Source organism: Oncorhynchus tshawytscha, linkage group LG26 (assembly GCF_018296145.1).
Source record: "Oncorhynchus tshawytscha isolate Ot180627B linkage group LG26, Otsh_v2.0, whole genome shotgun sequence".
In the NCBI taxonomy this organism is placed as follows: domain Eukaryota; kingdom Metazoa; phylum Chordata; class Actinopteri; order Salmoniformes; family Salmonidae; genus Oncorhynchus; species Oncorhynchus tshawytscha.
This window is the reverse complement of record NC_056454.1, coordinates 15,399,790-15,414,720: the sequence shown is the minus strand read 5'-3', so window position 1 is coordinate 15,414,720 and position 14,931 is coordinate 15,399,790. Positions and strand designations below refer to the sequence as shown.

Below are 14,931 nucleotides of genomic sequence, written 5' to 3'. Positions count from 1 at the left end.
GGTAGAACTCTTAGCTTCTATTACAGATGATGTGTTCTCAGTTGGATGAACTGGAGGTGCACTTCATGTTTGTTGGCCATATTGCCTTCACCCATACTATATTTTCAGATGAGAGGCAAGGAGAAGAGGCCTGTTGACCAGTGTTTCCCATTTGTGTTATAGACCCGGACAAGCACACCTGAATCAACGTGTCAACTAATCATCAAGCCCTCAATGAGTTGAATCAGGTGAGTTTGTCAAGGGTAACAACAAAAACGTGTGCTGTTGGGGATACTCAAGGACTGGAAATGGGAAACACTGCTTGTAGACGACTGAGAAGATTGTTATATGAAGGCAACAGGGAGGGAATCTTACCTTGAATAGAATAGATTTAGTCTTACCTCGTTGATGAGGAACTGTAGCTGGAGGACAGCGGCTCCACTTTCATGCTGGCTATAGCAGTCCACACCAGGCCGTCCCAGGCTGATGACATCACAGAGTCAAGGAAGCAACCAGGAAGTAGAATGCATTGGCATAGCATAGGACAATGTCTAGCGCACACATGCACATTTGCACACACACACACATTTGCACGCATTGGCAGACACAGAAAAATACACACACACGGTAGGATGCATTGGCATAGGACAGGACCATGTCAAGCACCGACTGTATGAGCAGGATAAAACATGAAAAACACGGAACCAACCAGTGGAGACTCCTCAGAGGAGGAAGGGGAGGACCATCCTCCTCAGAGAATTTCATAAAAATAAAAACAGTGAAACGTTAAAAAAGTTACCCTTTTTAGATAAAACTATACTAAATATATTGTCACCAAATAATTGTTTTGCAATGAAGGTCTACAGTAGCCTCAACAGCACTCTGTAGGGTAGCACAATGGTGTAGCCGGGGGACAGCTAGTTTCCATTCTCCTCTTGGTACATTGACTTCAATATAAATCCTAGGAGGCTCATGGTTCTCACCCCCTTCCATATACTTACACAGTAGTTATGACAACTTCCGGAGGACGTCCTCTAACGTATCAGAGCTCTGGCAGCATGAACTGAAATGTTGTCCACCCAATCAAAGGATAAGAAAATCAATCTAATACTGAAAGGATAAGCTCCAGCTAGCTTGAATGGCCATGCATCAAATGTGGTGAGTAGTGGACTCAAAGAGAGAGAAAGACAATAGTTGAACAGTTTTGAAATAATTCATTTCTTTTAAAAACAGGGGAAGAGAGAGAGAGAGAGAGAGAGAGAGAGAGAGAGAGAAAGCTAGCTATATTTTGTTATATTCTTTTCACTTTCACTAGGCTAGCAAATGCAGCTAGCTAGTTTCAAACACCTGGCTGAAACAGAGAGAGATGCTATTTTAGCTAGATGGCTATGGCTATCCAACACTGTAACTCTTCCAAGTCAAGGTAAGCTTTTAGTTTTATGAATTTATTGCAATTGTGGCCCACCGGTGTAAATGCTTGCTGACTGTACATTGTAGCGAGTTTACTAACACGTTAGTTCTAGTAGCTATGTTGACTATGACGTTAGCTAATACGGTGACCACAACGATGTAGGCTGTGTGTAGTGGTTATTGGTTATGATATGAAGGTTTGGCTTGGAAATATTTTTTTCCTGGTCACAGACAGCGAATGTGTTGTGCACTGAAGCCCACAAGCGAAGGGAAAAGGTGAGAGGAGGAGAGCATAGAGATGCGAAGAGGAATTATACAAGCAAATTGATCAATGCTGTGTGTATGTGGCTGCTATGAAAGAGTGTGCAAGGCAAGAGTGTGCAAGGCGGTATTACATTTCTGCCACCTTTATTACTCTAATTTTTCTCTCGACCTGTGTGCACCTACGTTCCAAACACTCAGTCATAGACTAGGTTGTAGCAACCTCATGTTGGGTACGGGGAACATTCGAGAATCATGTAGTAGCCTAAACCGATCGCCGTTAGATTGAGCAGGGTGAGCGGAATATGAATGACAGTCACCCGATATGCTGTAGTAGAAATAAGGCCATGCTCATTAAAAAAAATACTGTCCTCTCTCATCTTAAACGGCACCGACCACCACTGGAACCTGCTGAATATTTCGAAATGATATAATAGTCGTAGGCTGCAGGGCAGGACACTGAAACATTATTTCTCCTGGTTAGGTGTAATAAAATATGGAATATGAAATGAACTCTCTAGGTGAGTAACGCTCCTGTGTTAAACACTGAATTCAGGAGTGAAGTGAATAAAGTACATTAGTGGTCTTGTAAAACCACACTTCTGTCCTCCCTTTCCCTGGATAACATGGCTAACTTTCTAGAGTAGCTCTCTTAAACAATGAGTCATAGGACTGGAGAAACAGGAGGGGTGGAGTGTGTGTGTGTGCGCGCAACGAACACAAACAAAAATGTAATTGGATTTAGGTTCAAAGTTGGGTGGGAAAAAAATACTAAATTCCCTTACGTTGATGCCTTTTTGCAAATACAATCAGTTTTCTACTTTGATTCAACGTCAGCACAATTGTATATATTTATTTTTTAATGACGTTGGAACAACGTTGATTCACACAGTTTCTGCCCAGTGGGCTGTTATTGTTGTGGAAGTTCTCTCTCTGTGTCAAAAAGAACATGCCTGAGGGATGGAGTAATGAGGGGACCCCAGGAGAGGATATCAGGCCACTTTGAGACACACTGCCTGCATCCCAAATTGCGCCCTATTCCCTGTTTAGCGGTGGGGATGGACATAACGTTTACATCTGCAGAACAATTATATCTCTATAAGAATCATATCTCCAGAGCAATCATGTTTCCAGAACAATTATATCTCAAAGCAAAGCAGATGATAGCCAAAAACAATTTCCCACATCCCAGTGGAAACCAAAGTGCTATTTGATTATGTTTGTTTCTGCCCCCCACCCCCCCCATACACACACTAATGAACAAGGCCAACCCAACCAGTGTTCAGCCAGTACAGTATGTTGATGTCCTGCTCTCTATCTGTTGTAGAACAGAGGTGTGTGGCTGTAGAGGCAGGGTTCTGGTTGACTACATAAGGGGACAACACAAGGTGTCAGGACAGATACATCTGTGCCACAGGAGGTGTGCTACTGCTTTTTCAGCCACCTCACACACACACAGACGCACGCACACGCACACACACACACACACACACACACACACACACACACACACACACCTCCGACAAGGACAAGGTCATGGGACCTCTAATTTTACTCCCAGACACGATAAACACTGTGATATAAAACAGATAAACATGTATGCAGCGTGCTTGTCAAACATGCTGTTGCGAACACCACAGCAACAAGGTTGAGCAATTCGGAGTAAAATCGAGTGGACAGGGCCTTCCATGCGCATGCATCCATGTTCAGCAGATGAAGAGTAGATGGCGAAAGAACTGTTTCCAGGCCCAGCCAATATATTAAGTACAACTGTGGCTGTCCACTTGAATTGAGTTGGCTGGGAATCTCTTTTTTCTCTCTAGTTAGGGAGGCACTTCTAATCAAAATCAATACTGCAAGTAATCACACTCCCAAAAGCCTTTAAACAAGCACATTTCAAGAACATTAGCAAGAACGGCCTCTTTTGTGTGTGTGTGTGTGTGTGTGTTTGTGTGTATGCCTACCTTTGAAACTCAGTGTGTGTCTAGCTGTGTCAGCCTCTATGCTTCATGTGTATTCTCTATGCACATTATCACCAGTGAGGGAGCGTGCAAGGCATGCAGACAGGCGTGCTGTGCGGGGGGGGGGGTTCGGATGAGCAGGGCTCGTGGGCGGCGGGGGATCGGCAGAATTAACAATCCGTGACCGTCCCATTTCCCATTCGTTCCCCAGGAGGGAGGAGGTGGTTGATGAGAGGGAGAAGGGAGTGACAAGCGAGGGGGGACCGTAACTCATTCTTCTCATCAGTCTTTCCCTGGAGCCCTGTCTACCACTCCTCCTTCTTTCCCTCCAGTCTCCCTCCCGCCGTAATGACTGGACAGCCACTGAACATGTTACATGCCACTGGAAGGTGTGACAAAACTCGGAACAATGACACAAGAAACACAACTCATGAAAACATTCTGGGACTTTTGCTCCAACCAGTGACACCATGCCAAGGGGTTTGCATTTAGTTTTATGAAGGAGAAGAGAAGAGGGAGGGAAGGAAAGGAGAAAAGAGAGAGAAGGGATGGTACGAGGGAAAAGAGAGAGAAGGGATGGTACGAGGGAAAAGAGAGAGAAGGGATGGTATGAGGGAAAAGAGAGAGAAGGGAGGGTAGGAGGGAAAAGAGAGAGAAGGGATGGTAGGAGGGAAAAGAGAGAGAAGGGATGGTACAAGGGAAAAGAGAGAGAAGGGATGGTACGAGGGAAAAGAGAGAGAAGGGATGGTACGAGGGAAAAGAGAGAAGGGATGGTACGAGGGAAAAGAGAGAAAGGGATGGTAAGGGAAAAGAGAGAAAGGGATGGTATGAGGGAAAAGAGAAAGAAGGGGAGGGTACGAGGGAAAAGAGAGAGAAGGGAGGGTAGGAGGGAAAAGAGAGAGAAGGAGGGTAGGAGGGAAAAGAGAGAGAAGGGATGGTACAAGGGAAAAGAGAGAAAGGGATGGTACAAGGGAAAAGAGAGAGAAGGGATGATATGAGGGAAAAGAGAGGGATGGTACGAGGGAAAAGAGAAGAAGGGATGGTACGAGGGAAAAGAGAGAGAAGGGATGGTACGAGGGAAAAGAGAGAGAAGGGAGGGAAAAGAGAGAGAAGGGATGGTACGAGGGAAAAGAGAGAAGGGAGGGTACGAGGGAAAAGAGAGAGAAGGGAGGGTAGGAGGGAAAAGAGACAGAAGGGATGGTACGAGGGAAAAGAGAGAGAAGGGATGGTATGAATGGGAATGGATGGTATGGGTCTTAGGTCTAATTGTGCTCTCTGCATGGTTGCCTGTTAATTGGTCCTGGTTTAATTAGTTTGATAAACACACACATGGGACCCAGACTGCATGGGAGCCACTACAGAGACACACACACAGCCAGGACAGGAGATGCCAGAATGGCTGCTGCTGTCTAAGATGGATCATTACCTCTGTGCCAGCCTGCTCTCACTGCCTGTATCCCAAATGGCATAGTATGCCCTATATAGTGCACTACTGTTGACCAGGGCCTATAAGGCACTATGTAGGGAATAGAGTGCCATTTGGGATGCATTCACTTACAGTATGGTTGTTAATACACAGCAGCCTGGGCCGTGCCCTTGTGTATGCTACCCAGAGACATAGGAGAGGTTGGCCAACTGGGGTCGAGATTGAGTTTTGATCGGGTGCCAACTTGGCACCAAAAGCTTATAGTAAAGGAGTTTGTTAAACCAAGCAAATGATCCCATTCCTAGTGAATCAGTTAGTGTACAGATATAGCTGGGTTGTGGATGAATACAAAAATAAGATGACATCCACATAGTAAAATCGCATGAGTTAATTCAACTCCTATGGAGTCAAATTTCAACACTATTTTAGTCATGGGGTTGATATTTTTGGAGTTAAAACGACACTAAATGGAGTAAATATTAAACTCTGAGAGTTTCTTGAATTGAACTCCAAATGCCATTTTACTCATTTCAGTATCATTTTTTTGATCAATTCCCTTGCCATTTGACACTTCTCTGTGTTGTTTTTAATGAACAATCAACTGCAGCAGAGCACATTTTTCTTTCAGCTGACATCCTTTGAGTAAAAATGATGTAAAACCTTATTTGAACATTTCTGAACGTTTCACATGATGGTGCTTTGCAATAAGATATCCCATTTCTGTCGGAAGCCATCTCACAGGAAGGCACTTTGACATCACCCCTAACATGTATTCAGAACACCTGTCAGAGTAGGGAAGACGATACAGCACATGGAGACGAACATCATCAAACTGGAACAACTATCTCACTAACAGCTGCTATGAATCCAACCCCTTACAGATTGGATGAGTTGCATGTATCATATCTTTGTGTAGCATCAGATTTAAAGAAACAGTCCATGTGCAAGAGACAAGAAATCAACCTGCAACAGAGTGCCGTGGACATGAGTCGGTCACGGTCAGTCCAAAAGTCATTTCCTTCTTAGTCTAACGGCCTAAGACGGTGGTGTTACTCTGGTGTTATCCAGAGTGTTGCATTGGCGCCAAATGTGGGGCGGGCTCTCAAGGGGGAGGGGTCAAAGGGGGAAGTGAATGTGTCACACGAGGTTGCGTGACGAAGTAGACCCGCCTGTGAACTTCAAAACCAGCGTCTGCCCTCAGCCCAAAAAGGACATGTCCTCTTGGTCTAAGACATTGGTTGCTCCCCTGGGAGACCTGAGTTCATATCCCGCGCGTTACAAGAGCATGCTGGGATTTTTTATTTTTTATATTTCGCTCCCTGCCTCTGGTTACTCTTAAAGGGAAAATGGTGCATTTCTATGTTTTGTTGTAAAAAAAAGATAGGAGATACATGTTTATAATGACATCATCTGTGTTCATCGTGTGAATTTGCCATTAGTAATTGTCTGCTAACTGCTTGATGATGTCATTGAAAACACTTATCTTTCTCTGTCTATTTTACTACAAAACATAGGAACGCACAATTTTCACATATGTTGATATTGGGCTGATGCTGAAGATGATGAATATGATGTTGAAAAATCGTGACATTTCCCTTTCATTGAGTTAAAAGTACTCCTTCCCAATGAACTCCAGTTATCAATACTAACTCCAGGGAGCGTATCACTCTCTCTCTAGGGTTAAGATAACTCCCAGTAGAGTCAATTTCAACTATTCTTGAGTTATTTAATTTGGTGTAATGAGTCAACAGGATTTCAGCAGGCAGTGAGAGGGATATTGAGATAGAAATAGAGGGGTAAGAATAGGAAGAGAGTGACTCACCGAAAGAAAATAGAAATGTAGAGAAAGGGAGACAGAGAGAGAGACCGAGAAACAGAGAGAGAGAGACAGAGAGAGAGAGAGAGAGAGAGAGAGAGGCAAGTTAGAAAGTGGTGACTCAGAGATAGGGAAAGCTAAACAGCAAATTGGAAAGTTTTATCTAGTATTGATTTTGCAGTGTAACATTTCTAGTGTTGATTCAGCTGTTAAATTAACACTCATTGGTTTAAAAGAACCCCAGTGTTTGTGTTAAGAACAAGTGTTTAACCAAAACCACACCTATCATTATCATTTTTCCCAGCATGCTCTATTGCGGGTTGACTTTTAGAATTATTTGTTTCAATATCTATGTTTTGATTGATTAATTAATCTTATGCTACTCAAATATAAATACCATATCTTTTTCTAAACTATTCCAACCTGTTACTGAAATGGTTGTTCCAGTTTAGATGGTTTAGGTAGTCTCATAGCTTAATCTCAGTCTGGGGGGGGGGGTTTGGCTGAACAGTCATTCTGAATGCATGTTGTGGCTGAACACAAATTCAAAATGTTGAATATCCACACTCATTTTGCAAGCCACCATAATGTGACTTGCAGGTCTGTAAAACACGAGTTTCAGACCACTGTATTGGGTAAAACTAGGCCCTCAAAATAAGGCCTTATTAAATACTTGTTGTATTGTGTTAAAAAAAATGTAATTTAGATGATCAAATATTCACTTGGAATATCAATTGGTGAAGGCCACAGGATTGGAAATGGATGAATTGCAACAAGCATGTCTCTGTCACAAACAAATACAGTTATGGGTGGTTAATCACCAAAACAGCAAACAAGAATCAGACACACCAGATCTGAACACAAATAAACCACCAAAACTCTTGCAAACCTCAGTGAATTCATCCCTCATCCGTGTTCTAAACTGCCCTATTGGCACCAAGGATTCAACATTTAATGAAGTTTGTAAATGATACGAAAACAAGGGGGGTGTTAAAACTAAAGGCTGAATTACAAAGCAAAAACAGGTTTCTAGAAATGTTTGCTAATTTATAGAAAATACATATATTACATTTACATAACATTTACACATTTACATTAACCACTTTTGGCGGTGATTACAGCCTTGAGTCTTCTTGGGTATGATGCTATAAGCTTGGCACACCTGTATTTGGGGAGTTTCTCCCATTCTTCTCTACAGATCCTCTCAAGCTCTGTCGGGTTGGATGGAGAGCGTCGCTGCACAGCTATTTTCAGGTCTCTCCAGAGATGTTCGGTCGTGTTCAAGTCTGGGCTGTGTACTGGGCCACTCATGGACAATCAGAGACTTGTCCCGAAGCCACTACTGAGGTGTCTTGGCTTTGTGCTTAAGGTCGTTGTCCAGTTGGAAGACAAATCTTCACCCCAGCCTGAGGAGCAGGTTTTCATCAAAGATCTCACTGTACTTTGCTCTGTTCATCTTTCCCTCGATCCTGACTAGTCTCCCGTCCCTGCCGTTGAAAAACACCCTCACGGCATGATGCTGCAACACCAGGCTTCACCGTATGGATGGTGCCAGGTTTCCTCCAGATGAGATGCTTCGCATTCAGGCCAAAGAGTTCAATCTTGGTTTCATCAGACCAGAGAATCTTGTTTCTCATGGACTGAGAGTCCTTTTTGTGCCTTTTGGCAAACTCCAAGCGGGCTGTCATGTGCCTTTTACTGAGTGGCTTCCGTCTGGCCACTCTACCATAAAGCCCTGCTTGGTGGAGTGCTGTAGAGATGGTTGTCAGAATGTTCTCCCATCTCCACAGAGGAGCTCTGTCAGAGGGACCATTGGGTTCTTGGTCACCTCCCTGACCAAGGCCCTTCTCCCCCGATTGCTCAGTTTGGCCAGGCGGCCAGCTCTAGGAAGAGTCTTGGTGGTTCCAAACTTCTTTCATTTAAGAATGATGGAGGCCACTGTGTTCTTGGGGACCCTCAATGCTGCATACATTTTTTGGTACTCTGCCCCATATCTGTGCCTCGACACAATCGTGTCTCGGAGCTCTACGGACAATTCCTTCAACCTCATGGCTTGGTTTTTCCTCTGACATTCACTGTCAACTGTGGGACCTTATATAGTCAGGTGTGTGCCTTTCCAAATCATGTCCAATCACTTGAATTTACAATAGGTGGACTGCAATCAAGTTGTAGAAACATCTCAAGGATGATCAATGGAAACAGGTTTCACCTGAGCTCAATTTTGAGTCTCATAGCAAAGGGTCTGAATACATATGTAAATAAGGTATTTATGTGTAAAAAAATATATATAAATGTGCAAACATTTATAAAAACCTGTTTTTGCTTTGTCATTATGGGGTATAGTGTAGGTTGAAGAGGATTTTAGAATACGGCTGTAACGTAACAAAATGTGGAAAAGGTCAAGGGGTCTGAATACTTTCCGAATGCACTGTATAAATAGTGAAGGGGACAGGTCCCAAAATCAACCCATGCGGGACAACTTTAGTAACGCTAAGGTAACTTGACACCGTCAGAAAGCACACCTGCAAGATGCCTGGTCGAGGCCCATTTCAGACAACCTCTGAATGAGTAGGGGATGGTCGACAGTATAAAAGGCCTTGAATAGGTCTATAAATATAGCACTACAATGAGTCCTAGGATCTCAGCAATTTAACACATCATTGAAGACGGGCGTAGCTGCTGAAACGGTCCTCTGTCCAGGTGCAAAAACAGACCGGTGAACATTAAGAATATCGTTCTTGGCGTTCTTAGCTGAGAGATTGCCAGTGATTCTAATATTTTTTTTGCAAGGCAAGATAGATAAAAAATTGGGCAGTAGTTATCTAGGTCAGAAGGATTCCAACATTTGTGAAGGGCGAGGACCTGCACCGCCTTCCATATCTTAAGGATAGCAACAGAAGCAATTGTTAAATAAGAATGTGGGTCAAAGGTTCAACAATGAGGGAGGCGGAAAACTGCAGTAGAAAGGGATCAAGCAACTGAGCTCCAGTAGATTTTTTTTATTTTTTTACATACGTTTTGCAAGGCATTTGGTACATCATTGACATAAAATTGTTCAAATGAAAAAGAGTGAGTTCCTGGAAGAGCATCATTCTCTGTATCTGTGTATCTGTATCAGTTTAGAGGTGAATAAAGGACACCCTCTTGTGGAACTTTAGATCTTTTCAGAAACCATTCTTTCAAATAGGGGGCCAGCTTTGGCCAAATGGTTATTAAAAGCACCACAAATGTAATTGTTTGTCTTTTATGGGACCAGAAGCTATCATAACCTGCTGGGGCAATGAGGGGGTGAAGTTTTGTTTCAAAGATTTGACCACTCAAGAATTTTGCTGGATTTCCACCACTCTCAGACACACAATTCAAGAGGTATGTTGACTTTGCTTTCCCAACCAGAGTAACACATCTATTTCTCAAATGTCTGAAGTACTGCCAGTCAGAACTAGAATCAGTCAATCTAGCCTTAGCCCAAGCTACATTTCTTTCATGAAACAATGGGTTACACCTGTTCCTTACCTTACATGTTTTATATGGGTCATGCTTATCTGACACAGAGTAAAACATTCAAGGGCCTGATCTAAATCAGATATTGACGATAGACACTCCCAATTGTAGTTCACCAGGTCATATCGAAAATGTTGCTCATTAAAAGTGCTGAAATTTCTCTTTGTAATAATGTGTGGATGCGATTTAGGTAGCTTAGTATCTCTAATGCAAGCAATGGGGCACTGGTCACTGAGCTCGTTAGCAAAGATTCAATTGGCTGTACAGTATATTGTGCATAAGAGGAGCCTTTGTCAGAATAACATCCAAAAGAGTTGAGTTTACAGGGTGTTTTAAGTTGGTTCAGATATCAGTTGAGTAAATAAAATGTTCAGTACAAATATATTTCAGTCTATCTGACACTGGCATCAACCAATCCAGGTTAAGGTCACCCAATCTTAACATTAGTTGGGTTATTCTTAGGCCCACATTTAGGACAAGACGTTCAAATCGTTTGGGGACAGAGGTGATGATACACACAACAACGTTCAAGTTGTTCTTTCTGAATATGGCGACACCCCCTCCTCTGCCAGCTCTGTCAGATCTATTCACATTATTTCCATACATACTCTTTTTTATTAACCAAGAAATGATCTAAATGATCTAAACTTCTGATATTTACATGAATCAGTCCAACAGCTGCAGGATTTCAGATGAGACAGAGTCTCTAACACAAAAACTCTATGATCAGAGAGAGAGAGACCGACCGACCGAGAGAGAGGTTAGACAAAGGTGATTACGTTAGTAAGATGTGTTGCCAAGGCCACAGGAAGAATGGAATAGTTTCGATGTTAGAAAGCCACACGGACTAATATAAACATGCATGGTGTATGACATGTATACATTGACCACTGTATCAGGTGGTTCAGCAGCTTGTCTGTCTGTCTGTCTGTCTGTCTGTCTGTCTGTCTGTCTGTCTGTCTGTCTGTCTGTCTGTCTGTCTGTCTGTCTGTCTGTCTGTCTGTCTGTCTTTGCCACTGTGTCACAATGCCAGCTCCTAGTAAGTTATTAGCATAATCGATCAGGAACATCATTTCCAAAACAAGATGATTACCTCAAAAGTGCAGAAAACCCAATTAAACATCACCACTCCAATCTCTCATTTGCTAATTCAACTCTAGCTGGCTCCTTTATTGAAAGCAACATTTTTGCGACAGGCTCAATTGCAGAGCAATCTGGAGTATGTGGTGGAAGGGAAGGCCTCTAGTCAGAAGTAAAGAGTACTGTATGTTTGTGTTTGTTTGTCTGTCTCTCTGGTAATGCTGTTTGACAGGCGCTCAGAGCCTGTTTACCGGCTGTGACATTTCACCAAGTGATCAACCTGCTGATTTATGTTAACCCTGTCATCATCACCAGCCTGCTAGTTACTTTAACCCTGTCATCATCACCAGCCTGCTAGTTACTTTAACCCTGTCATCATCACCAGCCTGCTAGTTATTTTAACCCTGCCATCATCACCAGCCTGCTAGTTACTTTAACCCTGTCATCATCACCAGCCTGCTAGTTACTTTAACCCTGTCATCATCACCAGCCTGATAGTTACTTTAACCCTGGCATCATCACCAGCCTGCTAGTTACTTTAACCCTGCCATCATCACCAGCCTGCTAGTTACTTTAACCCTGCCATCATCACCAGCCTGCTAGTTACTTTAACCCTGTCATCATCACCAGCCTGCTAGTTACTTTAACCCTGTCATCATCTCCAGCCTGCTAGTTACTTTAACCCTGTCATCATCACCAGCCTGCTAGTTACTTTAACCCTGTCATCTCCAGCCTGCTAGTTACTTTAATCCTGTCATCATCACCAGCCTGCTAGTTACTTTAACCCTGTCATCATCACCAGCCTGCTAGTTACTTTAACCCTGTCATCTCCAGCCTGCTAGTTACTTTAATCCTGTCATCATCACCAGCCTGCTAGTTACTTTAACCCTGTCATCTCCAGCCTGCTAGTTACTTTAATCCTGTCATCATCACCAGCCTGCTAGTTACTTTAACCCTGTCATCATCACCAGCCTGCTAGTTACTTTAATCCTGTCATCATCACCAGCCTGCTAGTTACTTTAATCCTGTCATCATCACCAGCCTACTAGTTACTTTAACCCTGTCATCATCTCCAGCCTGTTTTCCTTAAACTTCATCTACACTGGAGGAGGAAAATGAGAAGGACAGTATGGATCAGACTCAGGACTTAATATGTGGTGTTGCTGAATAGTTATTGCATTCTGGTACCTAGATGTTCTAAGATCATGTTAACAGATCTATATCAAAATGAGCCCAAAGATTCATCAAGATTCATCTCGTTAACTACTGTATATGAGAAGTCAAATAATTGGCAAAATGAATACATTTGCAACGTGGTCAACAACACAGTACAGGAGGAAGCTGTATCTGCCAGTAGATGTGATTGACAGGGGAGATAATGGCAGGCGAGGAGCTCCACAGACTGCTGATATGACACCGGTAAAATAGATATCCATCGCTGTTTGATTAGTGTATGTTCCCCCATAGGAGGAGGTGTGGAGGAGGAGGAGGGAGTGGGGAGGAAGAGGAGGAAGAGGAGCCGAAAAGGGGGAGGAGAGATACGTCAACATAGAACATAGACAGTGAACGTGGTGACATGTCAATCTGACTGCAATGTCTTTTAAACATGTCATGAAGCTGTTAGATGGATGAAAACCGGCAGAGATGACAGTGTGTGTGTGTGTGTGTGTGTGTGTGTGTTCGGACGTGTGTGGACATGTTTAACTATATGTGTGTGTGTGTTCGGACGTGTGTGGACATGTTTAACTATATGTGTGTGTGTGTGTGTGTGTGTGTTCAGACGTGTGTGGACATGTTTAACTACATGTGTGTGTGTGTGTGTGTGTGTGTGTGTGTGTGTGTGTGTGTGTGTGTGTGTGTTTTTGGACGTGTGTGGACATGTTTAACTACATGTGTGTGTGTGTGTGTTTGGATGTGTGGACATGTTTAACTGTGTGTGTTCGGACGTGTGTGTGTGTGTGTGTGTGTGTGTGTGTGTGTGTGTGTGTGTGTGTGTGTGTGTGTGTGAGGCCCCTGGCTATATCTGTTGATGTTAATCAGTAATATGTTGAGGTGTGATATCCCAGGCTTAGCCTAATGTAGCCCTCATTATGAAGATTATCACTACTTATTAGCGTTCCTTGCCAGGGCTAAAGGCTTATCCTACCTTATTTTCCACACAATGTGGTAATAACAAAAAAATATTGTAATATATGCCATTTAGCAGATGCTTTAATCCAAAGAAACTTACAGTCATGTGTGCATAAATTGTACGTGCGGGTGGTCCTGGGAATCGAACCGACTATCCCGGCAGTGCAATGTTCTACCAACGGAGCAACAGAGGACCACATTCTGAGCCAATGCTGGGATGATCAAACTGCCTAGTCTCCTAGTTAACATGTTCAAATCAGGGAGTCGTGTTAGTTTATGGATACATTTATGGATTATAGACGTTATGTTCCATGTTTGATACGCTCTTCGTGCTGTGTTTCAGAATTCCACCCATAAAGTAGAATAACAATCCTCTGTGTTTTCATGAGGAGCTCAACTCTGTTGAAAGTCGTTTCAATAATTCAGAGCAGAAAGCAGAAAGCATGGAGCTTTGTACCGAACGACTAAAGCACAACTACAGTCAGACATGTTTCTCCCTCACTGGAAAAAAGAGGCAACTGCAAAGTTTTCAGAATCTGAGTGGACTCTGAAATCCTGCATACAAACTACTGTTTGCCTTGTCTATGCTATAGGCCACTGGTTCCCAACCAGGTACTAGGACCCCTGGGGGTACATGAGAAGACTCATGAGACCACAGGCCTACTGGGAAAATGCACATGAGGGGGTACTTTAGGGGTACTCTGGGCAGAGTAAAATTCAGTTGGTGGAACAATAACCGATAAAGGTTAGGAACCACTGCATAGGCTCTAGACTGGTATGTACAGGATGAGTTCAATACATCAAAATCTCATGTTGTACACAATACAATTTCCCTCCATGCTTGGAACATTTAACTTCATCCTCACATGGCTCCAGGAATCCCGTAGGAATCGAGGAGAGAGAATAGCAGGTTGGTTTGAGGTGCTACTGAGTCACAGTACGAAGATGAGCGCATCGCTCCACCACTCCAGGTTGCCGCTGACTCCAAGCCGTCCGTCTGTCTGTCTGGCCTCCTATCACTTTTAATGATCTTTTCTAACTGTGTTTTGGCCTGACCATGTAGGGCTGGGAATCTGCTGGCCAGATCGTGCAGGTGTAAGCTCTCATCCTCCTCTCTATCGCTGAAGGGACAGTAATCAACCGTGTTTGCTTGGCACGCTCCATTTAATGATGAAGGGATCAAACTGAGAAATGATCATGACCACTCACACAGTGGTCCCTGGCTGCCGCACCGAGCACGACAGGCGAGGACTGAAGGAGAGAGGGAACGAGGGAGGAGGGAAGAGCCGAACGGGGTGGGATGAAATGTAGGTAAAGGGTTCAAAGTGCACTGGACCTAGCTGTTCCAAATAATTGTCATGTTCAGA

General features: G+C 43.4%; 1 protein-coding gene across 8 annotated transcripts in view; it reads right to left on the bottom strand.

The window, feature by feature from the left end:
* stxbp5l (syntaxin binding protein 5L) overlaps positions 1-14,931 on the bottom strand; it is a 219,727-nt gene that overhangs the window by 125,677 nt on the left and 79,119 nt on the right. For all 8 annotated transcript variants that reach the window (XM_042306775.1, XM_042306778.1, XM_042306776.1 and 5 more), the window contains exon 3: positions 381-462. In XM_042306775.1, the coding sequence (XP_042162709.1) occupies positions 381-462 (82 nt within the window). The remainder of the gene's footprint in view (positions 1-380; positions 463-14,931) is intronic.